The sequence below is a fragment of the Haplochromis burtoni genome, unplaced genomic scaffold (assembly GCF_018398535.1).
Source record: "Haplochromis burtoni strain Fernald_Lab_line unplaced genomic scaffold, NCSU_Asbu1 Contig_240, whole genome shotgun sequence".
In the NCBI taxonomy this organism is placed as follows: Eukaryota; Metazoa; Chordata; class Actinopteri; order Cichliformes; family Cichlidae; genus Haplochromis; species Haplochromis burtoni.
The window spans coordinates 936612-948488 of record NW_024582601.1 but is presented as its reverse complement, the minus strand read 5'-3'; the positions used below and the strand labels follow the sequence as shown (position 1 = coordinate 948488).

The window sequence follows — 11877 nt, the reverse complement described above, 5'->3', positions numbered from 1 at the left end:
CCTTTTTGAAAAAACTTGTTGGCAGGACATCTAAACAGCAAGAGGAGGAGTTCAGTTGACCTAAGATGTCAAGTTGACCTAAGTCAGTTGACCTAAGTTTTTTTAATTTGAAAACAGTCACTGTGCGTACTACAAGAAAATATTTTTATGTTTCTGTGTGTGGAGTGAAACTAGAACTGAAGCAATGTGCAAAGATAAAGCAGTTCAGAAACAGGTATAAAGATAAGGTTTTCGTTAGGTATAAGAAAGAGAGAGATGTTTGAATGTCAATGAATGTCTCTGGTTAATTAGTTGGTACTCCAGGTTTATTCAGATTTTGCAATCAACACACCAAAATTGGAGGTATTTGGATTTTGTATTTCACACAGTGTATGTAAATGCAAGTAAACGTGAAATTATAAATATGTATATTGTTGTTATTGAGGTTAATATCAATAAAGAGGCGGGATAAACAATAATGGATTTACTGGCAAAGAGTGGGGTTAAATAAGTGTGCACTTCTTCCCACTCTTTTGGATATGTCAACTAAGTCAGCCAAAGTGAAGCAGTGTATTTTGCATGACTTTCTGTGTACTGCTTCCATGTTCAAAAGAAACTGAACTAAACAGCAAACAAATAAATGCCAGGTCTCTCTTGGAAATGAGATTTTTAATCTCAATGAGATTTTTTTTCCTGGATAAATAAAGGACTAATAATAAATAATTGCCATAGACAATTTCATCCATGTCTCATCCATGGATGTTTGATTGGGGTGAAATTTGGGGTGAGGTCACAGTGCACTAGTCGCAACATTTTTATATTCATGAAGCCAGTCAGAGACTTGTGAAGAAGATTTTCATTTATTTATTCAAAATTTCCTTTAATTTGATTCACATTCAAACATAAATCATTTGTAAATCTGCGATTTGCTAGAACTACAGTTAAAGTTTCATAGTTTTCTAGGATTACTGCTGCCTTAATGAACTAGTAAAACATAACTAATTCTTTGATTGCAATTAGCAAATAAAATAACTCATCACAACAGTAGTAACGAATCAGTATTCGTTATGTAAATACCAACAGACAGCAAAAATACTTAAAGTAAGAGTGCCAAAATACAGCAATCACGGGAATACAGACTGACAACTTAGAGCGCTATGTGTAATAAAGATGCCCCGCATGTAAATGAGTCCGTGCAGCATCAGCTGCTGACAGTCTGAGAAACTAAATAAGACTTTTGTGAAAATTAAACCTACCTCTTCCCCGGTGTTGGTTTTCGATGCCAGATTTTACCCTCCTCTTTGTTCCCAATGTCCGTCACCTCCATTTTCAAAAAAGTCCACACATTTCAGGAGGTAAATTTACAAAACACCGCTTGAGTTAACTTAATGTCACTATGATATAGCATGGCTTCCCCGCTAGCAGGTTAGCCGGCTAATCTTTTTACAGGCGGGGTAAACAGCGGCAAATTTAAAAGAGTAACATTGACGAAGTGCGGTAATGAGAGAAACCGTTAATGCCCTCGATTAAGGCTTAGCAATGTAATTCAGATTTAAGTAGTGCCCTAAAGGTTTAGCTGACCCCCTACGAACAGGTTGTATTCACTTGTTATTGTTTTGTTTATTTTATTGGTTGGGTTTAAGAACAGTTATTTTGTCGCCCAAAATTGACGAAATACGGCAGAAGGCGTGGCCAAGGAACATGAACGCGAGGTTTTTTTCACCCCTGTAAATTTCTTTTTCCACAAGACCCAGAAAAAAGTGAATATTGAGTAATTTTTTATTTAAAAATAAAATTGAAAAAAAAAATACGTGACGTTTATTTATGTATTAGTGTATATTTGTTTATTTTATATATTTATTCATACATTCATCTACATCCACACAATAAAGCTCCGAGTTTTTCAGTTATTCTTTTTATTATCATAAGTTTTCTTATCTCATATGTCAGACCTCCAAAAGCCATTCTAATACTTAAGTATGTAAGTAAAATATCCAAATCCTTCACCCACTTCTTTAAAGGCAGAGTGAAAGATAAAAGGTAAACTCCAGCAACTGAACCCTGAACTGAACTGATAATTAATTACGATTAACTGATCGCCACCACTTTTTTAAAAAGCATTATTTCGTGCCCAGTTCTCTTCTTGTGGTCTGTTTTTAGATCTCCACAGGGGGCTGCGAGAACGGCGTCGTTCGGCACGCCTCTTTGTGTTGCTGGCTGCCTCTGGATGGTCAAGTGAGCGTGTTTGCAAATTTCACAGGAAGTGCAATAAAATGTAAGGCAAACAAGATATTGTTAGATACTGAAAACACATCCGGTTTAAATTGTTAAATTAAGAGCTTTTTATAAACGAATTTGGTCAATATATGTGCAAGCACACACGGGTTGGCATGTATTTACACTTTATCGTCAACTGTGCACATCCTTAATATTATAAATGACCCCACGAACTGATCATACTACCTAAGGACCTTTGTAACACTTTTACACAGCGCGAACAGGAATGGTTTCTCTAAAATTCTTCATTTTATGTGTGTATCCAATCACAAGTGCTGTTTTCTGCAACAAGCGTTTAACTTTAAAATGAAAGCATTTCAGTAAGCTCAAAAATGCGTAATTTTCCATTATTTGCCTCGGATAAACGTAGTTTGTTAATTGGTAATAATAATTTAAATTATATTTTTGATTTTATTTGTCTCTAGTTCAGTAATAGTCATATAGTAAGTAAAAAAATTTTTTTGTTTTATCCAGTCTGTGGTAACAGTTCTCGAATTGGGTTTTACTTTGGAGAGCTAAACCGGATGTTTCCTTTCTGATGTCAGTGGCTTCATCGTATTTTGAAGCTAGCTCACCGTGATTAGCCACGTCATGTAAACTTAACAGTGGAGCAGTTGTGATATAAAGACAGGAAGCAGTCGCTGATTTGGGAAGGACTTTAGGGAATTGTTAAAGAGGAAATTTTATTTCAGGTCTCAAAGTTGGCAGTAATCCTATGGAAAGATGTCAGATATCGGGGACTGGTTCAGAAGCATCCCTTTCATCACCCGGTACTGGTTTGCTGCCTCCATTGCTGTTCCCCTTATAGGCAAACTGGGATTGGTTGATATCAGGAATCTCTTGCTATTTCCGGAGATGGTCTTCAGCAGATTTCATGTGAGTGTTTCTTGGTTTTTGGTAACTTGTCTGTCTGTTGGATTAGATAGCGGATAAATGCTGAGTTACTGTCTTTTGGAAACTAGGAGTTAGTTAGCAGGTGGCTAGCACTGCTAACTCAGGAGGCCTGAGTGTGGGGCAACCAATGAGAGGGCGAGACGCAGGAGGGTGGGACTTCCGGATGTTGTCAAAATGCTTGGATATTTAGTGACGCTGAAATGTAAACCAAATATGAAAACAAATACATATTTTTTTATAATTTAATTACCAGAGAAGTATAGACATGTTTTATTTTAAAGTATTTGTTGCGGAAATATAAGTTAGTTTTAGTGCGCTCTCGTCCACAAGGTGGAGACATGTATTGCAGGGGATGTTATGAAATTAGGCCCTCAGGCACTGTGAAGGCCTCTAAGTGGGTTCGTGCAAGCTTAGGGCATAGGTGTAAATCAGTAATCAAACACAGCTCAGGGCAAAGGGAATCGGTCAGTGTGATCACTTTAAGTGCTGAAAAGTAGCTACCAAGTAATTCACTTCATATCAGTTCTAGTACTTAACTTAGAAGGACATGTCATGATTTCCACCTTCAGTAATTCGAAATGTATCTCACATCTATAGTTAAGGGATAATCTGAAGAATATTAAATATAAATAATTACAGCATTAATACAGTACTTTGCTATGTACTTTGTTTGCAGTGGTATTACTGTGTTTTCTTAAGTGAAGGAATAAGCTTCTTTTCACTGAACAATCCATGCACCTTCTGGAATTATTGGACTTTCTTGCTGTGGATTATTAATCTTAGGACATGTTGATTAAAACCACAGTTAATTTCATTATGTAGGCAGCCTATTGTATGGCTAATAAAAGAAAGCAAAATAAACTGAAATAAAAGTGCAGTAGTGCAGAGTCAGTATACTATATATAACCCCCTGATCTTTATGAGCCTATAAAATGTCAAGTTATAGTTAAGATGGTCACGCAAGCTGTGTGAAAGCATTGAATATGAGACTCTGTTGATTGAAAAGTTATTAACCTTTTGTCAAGTCCCAAACAACAAAATAAGATTTTTTTTTCTTTTTTTTTTGTTTGACGGCACAAAAACTGGATAATGGTATGATCAGACACTCCTTTAAATTGTAACTGCATCTTTTCTTTTGCCTCCGGATTAATGGGAATTTAACCATTAATTCCCATTATTTTTTTTAAATGTGGTATTGATTCAACTTCTTTTACCAATTTTCAAATATTACTGTGAGGAAACACACACTCTGCAGAGGAATACCACACAGGAAGTAATAATTTGCAACCCACATGAGACTTAATGTGTTACAGACTTGGTGGTGAACATCTGGATGTGCAAACAGGCACAGCGACGTTGATGTCTTACTGATTTTTCTGTTGGGTTAATAACTCTTCTGCTTATTTCAGATCTGGAGACCAGTGACAGCCACTCTTTATTTCCCAATAACTCCTAATACCGGCTTCCTGTACCTGGTCAACCTTTATTTCCTCTACCATTACTCCACTCGGCTAGAGACAGGTAAGCTCACCGGCCTAGGCGGTTTATAAACAAACAGTGCTCTTTCTAGCATCTTGTTTTCATTTGTGTCATCATCATCATCTTCGTCCTGATTTTCTTTTTCTTATACCAGGGTCATTTGATGGCAGGCCTGCAGACTATATCTTCATGCTTCTCTTCAACTGGATCTGCATAGTTGTATCCTTTCAAACTGGCAATTCCTGTTTTAAAATCTCACATTTTAATCCACCTAACAGGAAATCATTCTTTCATCATCCAGCTACCTCCCTGTTAGCCTGTTTCCCACTCTACCATTCATTCTGACCCCTCCTGCATTTCTCTTTCATCTTCTCTCTGCCTCTCTCTCGTTCGCTGCAGCAGTGTGCCATGTCAGGGTGGCTCTGTGCCAGCGGCCCAGTGTCAGTCTGCCCCTGCAGAGCAGAGAAACCTAATCTAGGTCACATGCAGCACCAGCAGTACACTCAGGCCCACATCTCAGCTCTCTGTCTTCTTGTGAGAGTTCAGCTCAGATTGGGTGCTTGCTGCTCAGACATTTCTCCTTTATATGGGAAAAGCAGCAAAACTCTACCTCATCCAAACAACATGTTCAGTTTTTGTCAGTTCAGCTAAATGGTGAGAACGGTTAAAAAAAAAAAAAAAAGTGTGGGTCTCCCATGCCAAGGTCAGATGCCTTGCTCAAGTGGAAACGGCAGAGGTGACTGGCAGCTTCCAAAAACTGGTGTAGGGGATTTGAACTGGCAACCTCCCGGTCCCCAGCTGTTCTAATTGTACAGCTCCAGCTGTGATTCTATTGTTGTCGTCCTTGACTCAACCTGCAGATAACCGGGCTGCTGATAAACATGCAGGTGAGCATCTTCCTCATCTGTCTCTCTCTCTCTCTGCATGTAGACTGCTGTAGCGTCTATATAAAGCATTTGTTTACAACCGTCCTTTGAAATCTTAGGAGTGTTTCATAACACAAGACACCCACTTTAAAAAGGAAAGGTTTACATTTTGGAGAAAAAAAATAAACACTGCAGAGACGCTGCCACCTGCTCCTCTAAAGCTTACTAATTTATGCGGCATTTCACAAAGCATATCCAGACCATTTCTTTCTGCTCCTGGCCAAGAAGTTGCATTAGGAAAAAAATAAAATTGCACAGATTAAAGAGCAGCGCATTAACTATTAGGTGTGCTAGTAAGTGATTTGACTGTCTTTGCACAGAGCCAGGCTGTTGTGTTGTTTGATGGTATGTGACAATGAACTTGTGGTGGTCGTGGGATGACAATGTGCAGAAAAATGAATCAGACTTACATAAACTAGATGTTTTGCAAACGTACTGTAAAAATACTCCTGGCTTGTTGATTGTGACTTGCTGGTTTTGTTCATCTTTTCAGCTGCTGATGATCCCGCTGATTATGTCTGTGTTGTACATCTGGGCTCAGTTCAACAAAGACACCGTGGTTTCCTTCTGGTTTGGAACGCAGTTTAAGGTACGCCCATCAAATGTTGAATGCTCTATCTTCTTGTCAGGTTCACGTTTCACAGAAATATCAGAAAGGATAAAATACACATAGTTCCACCAATGACGTAACTGTGACGGTTTATGCTAGCTCAGCATAAATAATTCAAGGATTTTTATGAACACAATTTTCTGCTGCTTTGTTCTAGGCTCATTATCTACCTTGGGTCATTCTGGCGTTCAACTTTATCATCGGAGGATCGTAAGTAACAAATTTAGATCAAAGCCTTTAAATCTGTATTCCAGTCTGGGGAATAACTTGTACTAACTGTGTAATGGTGTTCCTGTGAGTAATCTTCCTCTCTTTGTTCTTGTGCAGATTTGTGAATGAACTGACAGGAAACCTGGTGGGCCATCTCTACTTCTTCCTCATGTTCAAATACCCCATGGACCTGGGAGGACGCGCCTTCCTCTCCACGCCAGAGTTCTTGTACGTTTGTGTGCACGCGCAGCATTTCAGAAGCGCCGTTTTAGTGTTTAAGTGTTATCACTGCATTTACTGAAGTGCACTCAGCTTTAAAACAACACTATGGAGCTTTTTATTAACACATCGCCTGTCACAATCCAGAGTTTAAACTCTCATTTATCTCAGTACACTTGGAGAATCTGCTGCTTTAGCCTTACTTTGTGAGAAGACTTAGTTGTTGTGGCTCTTACAGCAAATGTGCATTCCTGCCTAATGAGTCAGTTTTACAGTTTACTTCTTTGCAACTCTAAGACTGTTTTATCAGTTAATGTCATGTTGTAATTGTCACTGGTGGCCACACTGATAACTAACAGGCAAAGTTATATAGTCTTTTCAAACCAGCAGCACAAGGGGTAACCACAACTGTAATGACATGGGGTTTGAAAGTGTTTGTTGCTCGTCCTTGCAAGGTGCAATCATGAAGTCATCTGTGGTTTTGGCTCTTTAGAAGAGCTGCACTGCTTCTAGCAAGGCTCCCATATTTAGATCACTCTCTGAAGGTCCTAATCGGACCATGTGCAAGTGAGCATGACTCAGAGACGCTGAAGGAGATTCAGTCATGCACACATGGAAATGGCCAGACTGTCACAGAATGATTCAAATGCAGCAGTGGTGTTGGAAACATTGCTGCACTGCCTGAGGAGATGACCACGAAGGGGAGAGTGGTCCTGTTTAAATTGGGTACTGTTTATTTTTAATGATAGGGTTGTATTTCCACAATTATGAAACCCTCTGTTGCTCGGTTAAAATTTCAAACACAAACTGATATCTAAAGTGTCTTTTAAAAGGGTTGATTTTGCCTCTTGATTTCCCGTCCAATCACTTATTTGAGTCAAATGTTTGAAAATTAATTTCCCAGTGGAGGGGCTGAGGGTCTGTCACAGAATCATGTAACAACAAAGTCAAGGCAGACAACAAATTATCAAAAAACCGATAACACAGATATGTTTGTGTGGTGTAGCTATGGGTGCTTTTGTCACATTTAAAATTTATAATGCTAATTCTTCTCACCAAAACCAAACAGCTTTTGTTGCTTGATTGAGTTCAGAGATCACATTTTAACATCTCTCTGCAGGTACCGGTTCTTTCCTAACAGGAGGGGAGGGGTGTCCGGATTTGGAGTCCCTCCGACCAGGAGGCAAGCTCCCCAGGACAATGCAGGGGGACTCGGAGGACGTCACAACTGGGGGCAAGGTTTCCGACTTGGGGACGAATGAGAGAGAACTGCACTCTCTCAGCTGCCAGAAGAGCTGGGCAGCTGTTCTCAGATTTAAACGCTTTCTTCATTGAATTTGTTCTTGTTGAATCTTGAGACTTTAAATTTAATTCATGGTTAACTTTAGAAGATACAACAGGATCAAATTTGAGAAGGCACGCATTTCACTGCCCTGCACAGCAGGATCCGGACTCTGGCTGTAGGCTCTGTTCATTAAGTAGTCAGCTCTACTTTTACTACTGGAAATGTGTCCATGTTAGGAAGATAGAAAATTAAATTCTTCTTTTTTTTGTTTTGGTGATTATTCTTGACTGCCGCGTCTATTTTCTTCTTTCGTTCTCATCTTCTTCTTACCATCCCTCTTCCGCCTTTCTAACCCACCCTGCCATTGGACTGTCAAGATGAGAGATGTTGCAGCTGCACACCAGCACGCTGTGGATTTCAACTCTTGTGTTCCTCCCCCTCCTCCTCTCACTCTCTGTGATGCCATATCAGATTACATTGTAATTACCAATGCACTGGGAGCGTGCTCCCAGCAGTCCCCTCAGCAGAACATGGGCAAAGCTATTTAGAGAGCACTGTCTCCAGGTCTGATTCTACATTGGTGTGAAATGTTTGTGAGCCTCTGTGGCACAGACCTGGATCTTTTACTGATTTCATCTGAAGAAAAAAAAAAAATGAGGTAAAGATAGGATCCTGCTCTTTTTTTGTAAATATAACAATTGTTTATTGAAAGGTTGAGTGAGTCAGTGTGTCATTGTCTTACTTATACAGGAGACAACCATTCAGCCAATCAGGTGCCAACAAGACATTGGAAATCACCTTAATATAATAAAACACACATTTAGCACTCATTGTCAATATTTATCCATCTGGATATTAACTTGGAAATCATTTGTTCCCTAAATATCAGGAAATAGTCGGGGGAAGCAAAGTAACGTTTACAACAGCCACAAGTAGTAAAGTCAAAACTCTTTGTGCAAAAGTCTTGAATTCCTGATTTCTTTATATTTTGCTAGGAAAGTGGGTGCAGTGATTTATTACAATGTGCAAACATACATGGACATGCTGTATTTAAGGCCAAAAAAAAAGAGAGTAGTTGTACAGAATAGACTTCAGGGATGGTTCTCCAGACTTCTTGAAAGGATGTTGAGGTGCGGGCTCTGGCTCTGATGGTGTTCCATTGTGTGGTTTTTTTATCCAGGTATGATTTTACTGCATTTGTAAGTGTTTTTGTGATCATTATGCTGAAAATGGAGTGATTGCCAATCAGATGCTTTCCGTATTCTGTTACATGAGGATCAACGTACGTTTCTGTGTCCATCAATTCTGACAATATCTCCAAAACCACTGGCTGATGTGCAGCTGCACCCCGTGACAGAGCCTCCACCGTCCTTTACAGATGGCTGTACACACTCACTGTTTTACCTCTCTCCATCATGGCAATGAACAGTTTGAACCAGCAATTCATTTCAAATTTGGATTCATCTCTCCATAGGAACTGTTGCCAGATTTTCAGTTCATTTTTTGCGTAATTCTGCATGTCTCTACCTCGTTCGTTTCCCTTCCCTATAAATGGCTTTTTGACAGCCATCCTTTCACGGAGAACATTTCTGATGAGGTTTTAGTGAACAGTAGATGGATCAACTGAAGCATGGTGCATACATGGTGCTAGGACCAGCACCAAAACCTCATCCCAACTCTGTAGCATGGTGGAGAGAGTACATTTTGTGGCTGCTGGCCTGGAACATTTGCGATCGCCAAGTGAAACAATTCAAAATTTTGCCAGGAAATGTTACAGAAGACTATCAGAGCAGCAGTCAATCAACTGAAGGTACAACAGAATGGTTAAAGAGGGGGAAAAAACCTGATCTTGATTTAAATTCTGTGGTATGACTTGATGAGGGTTCTTCAGTCAAAACACTCCAGAAATATTGAAGTGAAACAGGTGTGGGTGGGGTTCTTCTAAATTCCTTCGCATCCTTTTCCCCAGCCCACACAGTGATAGCCCAGTTCATTTCAATGCAAACCCCCTACAGTCAGGCTGTGTTTGCAATTGTGACTTAGATGAAGATTAGACCACATTTTATGAGCACTGAATGCAGAAATTCTGTTAATGCCAAACCTTCACAAAAGGCTTTAAATTTGGTGTGTGTCACTTACACCGGAAGACCAAGGGAAGGCTTTACAGTTGGTTGTGTTTTTATTGAGTTACAGCAGACTGTAAGTAGAAAATGAAAATACAAGCTGTATTTCATACTAGCAAAAAAGAAAAAAACAAAATTACAGTATCCCAGATACATAACTGAAAGTGAAACTAAAGCCGTAGCAGCAGCAACAGACATTCAGCCAGCGCACAGCCATACACCTGCTGTTAAACCGAGGGTTAACTGAACTTTCTTTGACTGCACAAATATTTAATATTTATCATTAAATATTTATTTCTTTTAATCATTCTTGAAAATGAGTACGAAAAAAAAAAGTTGAAGTACATGCAAGTATTTCATGACAGCTTTGGGTGCTGTGACATTCCAAATGTCTGTCTGTACAGAAATCAGCTGAACCCGATCTGGCTTTGATCAGAAGAACCTACGTAATCACCAGCGGTGTGCTCACAGATCGCAGCTGAGCAAAGTGGATACCTGACACGGCTCAAGTAAAGGAGCTTTGATTATTGTGTGCCATGCATTAAAAGGTTTTTCAAAAATATGCTTTTGGCGTTTTCAGGCAAGTTTTTAAAAACACTGGACCGCTAAGCTGAAATCCTCAGCCCGGCTGTGCTCTGCCCACTTCTGAGGCCGACGGGAAACGTCTGATAAGAGCTGAAAAGGCAGCACGGTGCGATCGAACAGACACTCCGCCCTCCGCTCGGTGGAGTTAATCAGGAACGTGAACATTCTGTACTGTTTCAGTGTCTTGGACATGCCTCGGGTTCTGACGCAGGAGCGAGCCGATGAGGAAAGATAACAGAGTTTAGGATGTACGGAGCGTTCATGCATCCACCCTAATGCGGTTAGTCTTGGTCTGTGGCTGTTTGTGTTCATTCTCTGGTCTCCCAGCGGTGAAGCTGTAGCTGTGTTCAGTTTGCCCAAAAGAAAAAACAAAAAGATACCATCACTCCTACTACTTCCTTTGCTCTGACACTTCTGAGTGATTTCCATCTTCTCTACTGTAATTCTACAGAGGGCGAGTTAAGGTGCAGAAGACAAGCAAAAAGTTACAAAAAAGTTCCTAACAGTTTTCATTCAGGCGGTCATGACAATATCTATCACTACCACAGGGAAATATGCAAGTGCCATCAAAGTCTACTCATAATGAGTAGTGATTTTCAAAAAATACGTCTGATCTTCAGCAAATGACAGACTATATCATACAGTTTGATCTCAAAGAACAAAACCAAACCGAACATTCCAGGTTTTTGGGACAACAGTTAGCCTTTTTCTTTAACCCCTTAGCAGTCCTATTAGTCCCCTAAACCATCCAATGTCCCGTGGGCGGTACGTCCGACTGCTAACAGTTTTAAAAAAAAAAAAAAAAAAAAAAAAATTTCTCAGGAAAACTGTACAAACTCTAGTAATACAGAAAATATTTACAGGGCTCTTTTTTTTCTTAAAAAACAAAAAACAAAGAGAGCGAGCACTGTAGTAAGAGCAATGCATCAAGTCCAGCTTTGGCACTCCTCTAAATGTCAGGGTCTACGCTTCCATCAAGTGCTTTAATGGTGCAACTCCACAGTCCCCCAGGATGTTGGGATGACATCACAGGCAGACAATGACATCACTGCTTCCATGTTTGGTCATCTCAGGTCGTCGGTGACTCAGCAGTCAGTGATGTACTGTACAGAACCAGAGACAAAGCCTGAATCAATACTTGTGTTACAGTTCTTCCTTTCGTGTTCAAATTAAATGTGTTTCATCTGCTTCCCCAGATTAGAATTCAATATTTTTATGACAGTTTGCTGTTGTGGACATACAGTAGAAACAGAAATCTATTGTCATCTGCTCCCTTTGCTCTGCCTTCTT

The 11877-nt window shown here is 39.7% G+C and overlaps 3 protein-coding genes across 5 annotated transcripts in view; 1 reads left to right on the top strand and 2 right to left on the bottom strand.

The window, feature by feature from the left end:
* tbc1d31 (TBC1 domain family, member 31) overlaps positions 1-1652 on the bottom strand; it is a 14342-nt gene extending 12690 nt beyond the window's left edge. The window contains exon 1 of one of the 2 annotated variants that reach the window (XM_014338531.2): positions 1236-1652. In XM_014338531.2, the coding sequence (XP_014194017.1) occupies positions 1236-1306 (71 nt within the window). In that variant the 5' untranslated portion in view covers positions 1307-1652. The remainder of the gene's footprint in view (positions 1-1235) is intronic. The other variant, XM_005937663.3, reaches the window with a different exon arrangement.
* Positions 1653-2782: 1130 nt separating this feature from the next.
* Positions 2783-11302, top strand: derl1 (derlin 1). The gene is made up of 8 exons (XM_005937664.2): positions 2783-3132; positions 4560-4671; positions 4784-4848; positions 5490-5516; positions 6049-6144; positions 6323-6375; positions 6493-6603; positions 7715-11302. The coding sequence occupies exons 1-8, from the start codon at positions 2980-2982 to the stop codon at positions 7854-7856; spliced, it is 759 nt and encodes a 252-aa protein (XP_005937726.1). The 5' UTR covers positions 2783-2979; the 3' UTR covers positions 7857-11302.
* Positions 10776-11877, bottom strand: part of zhx2a (zinc fingers and homeoboxes 2a) — a 25308-nt gene continuing 24206 nt past the window's right edge. For both annotated transcript variants that reach the window (XM_005937666.3, XM_005937667.3), the window contains exon 13: positions 10776-11690. The gene's annotated coding sequence lies outside the window, so the exon portion shown is untranslated. The remainder of the gene's footprint in view (positions 11691-11877) is intronic.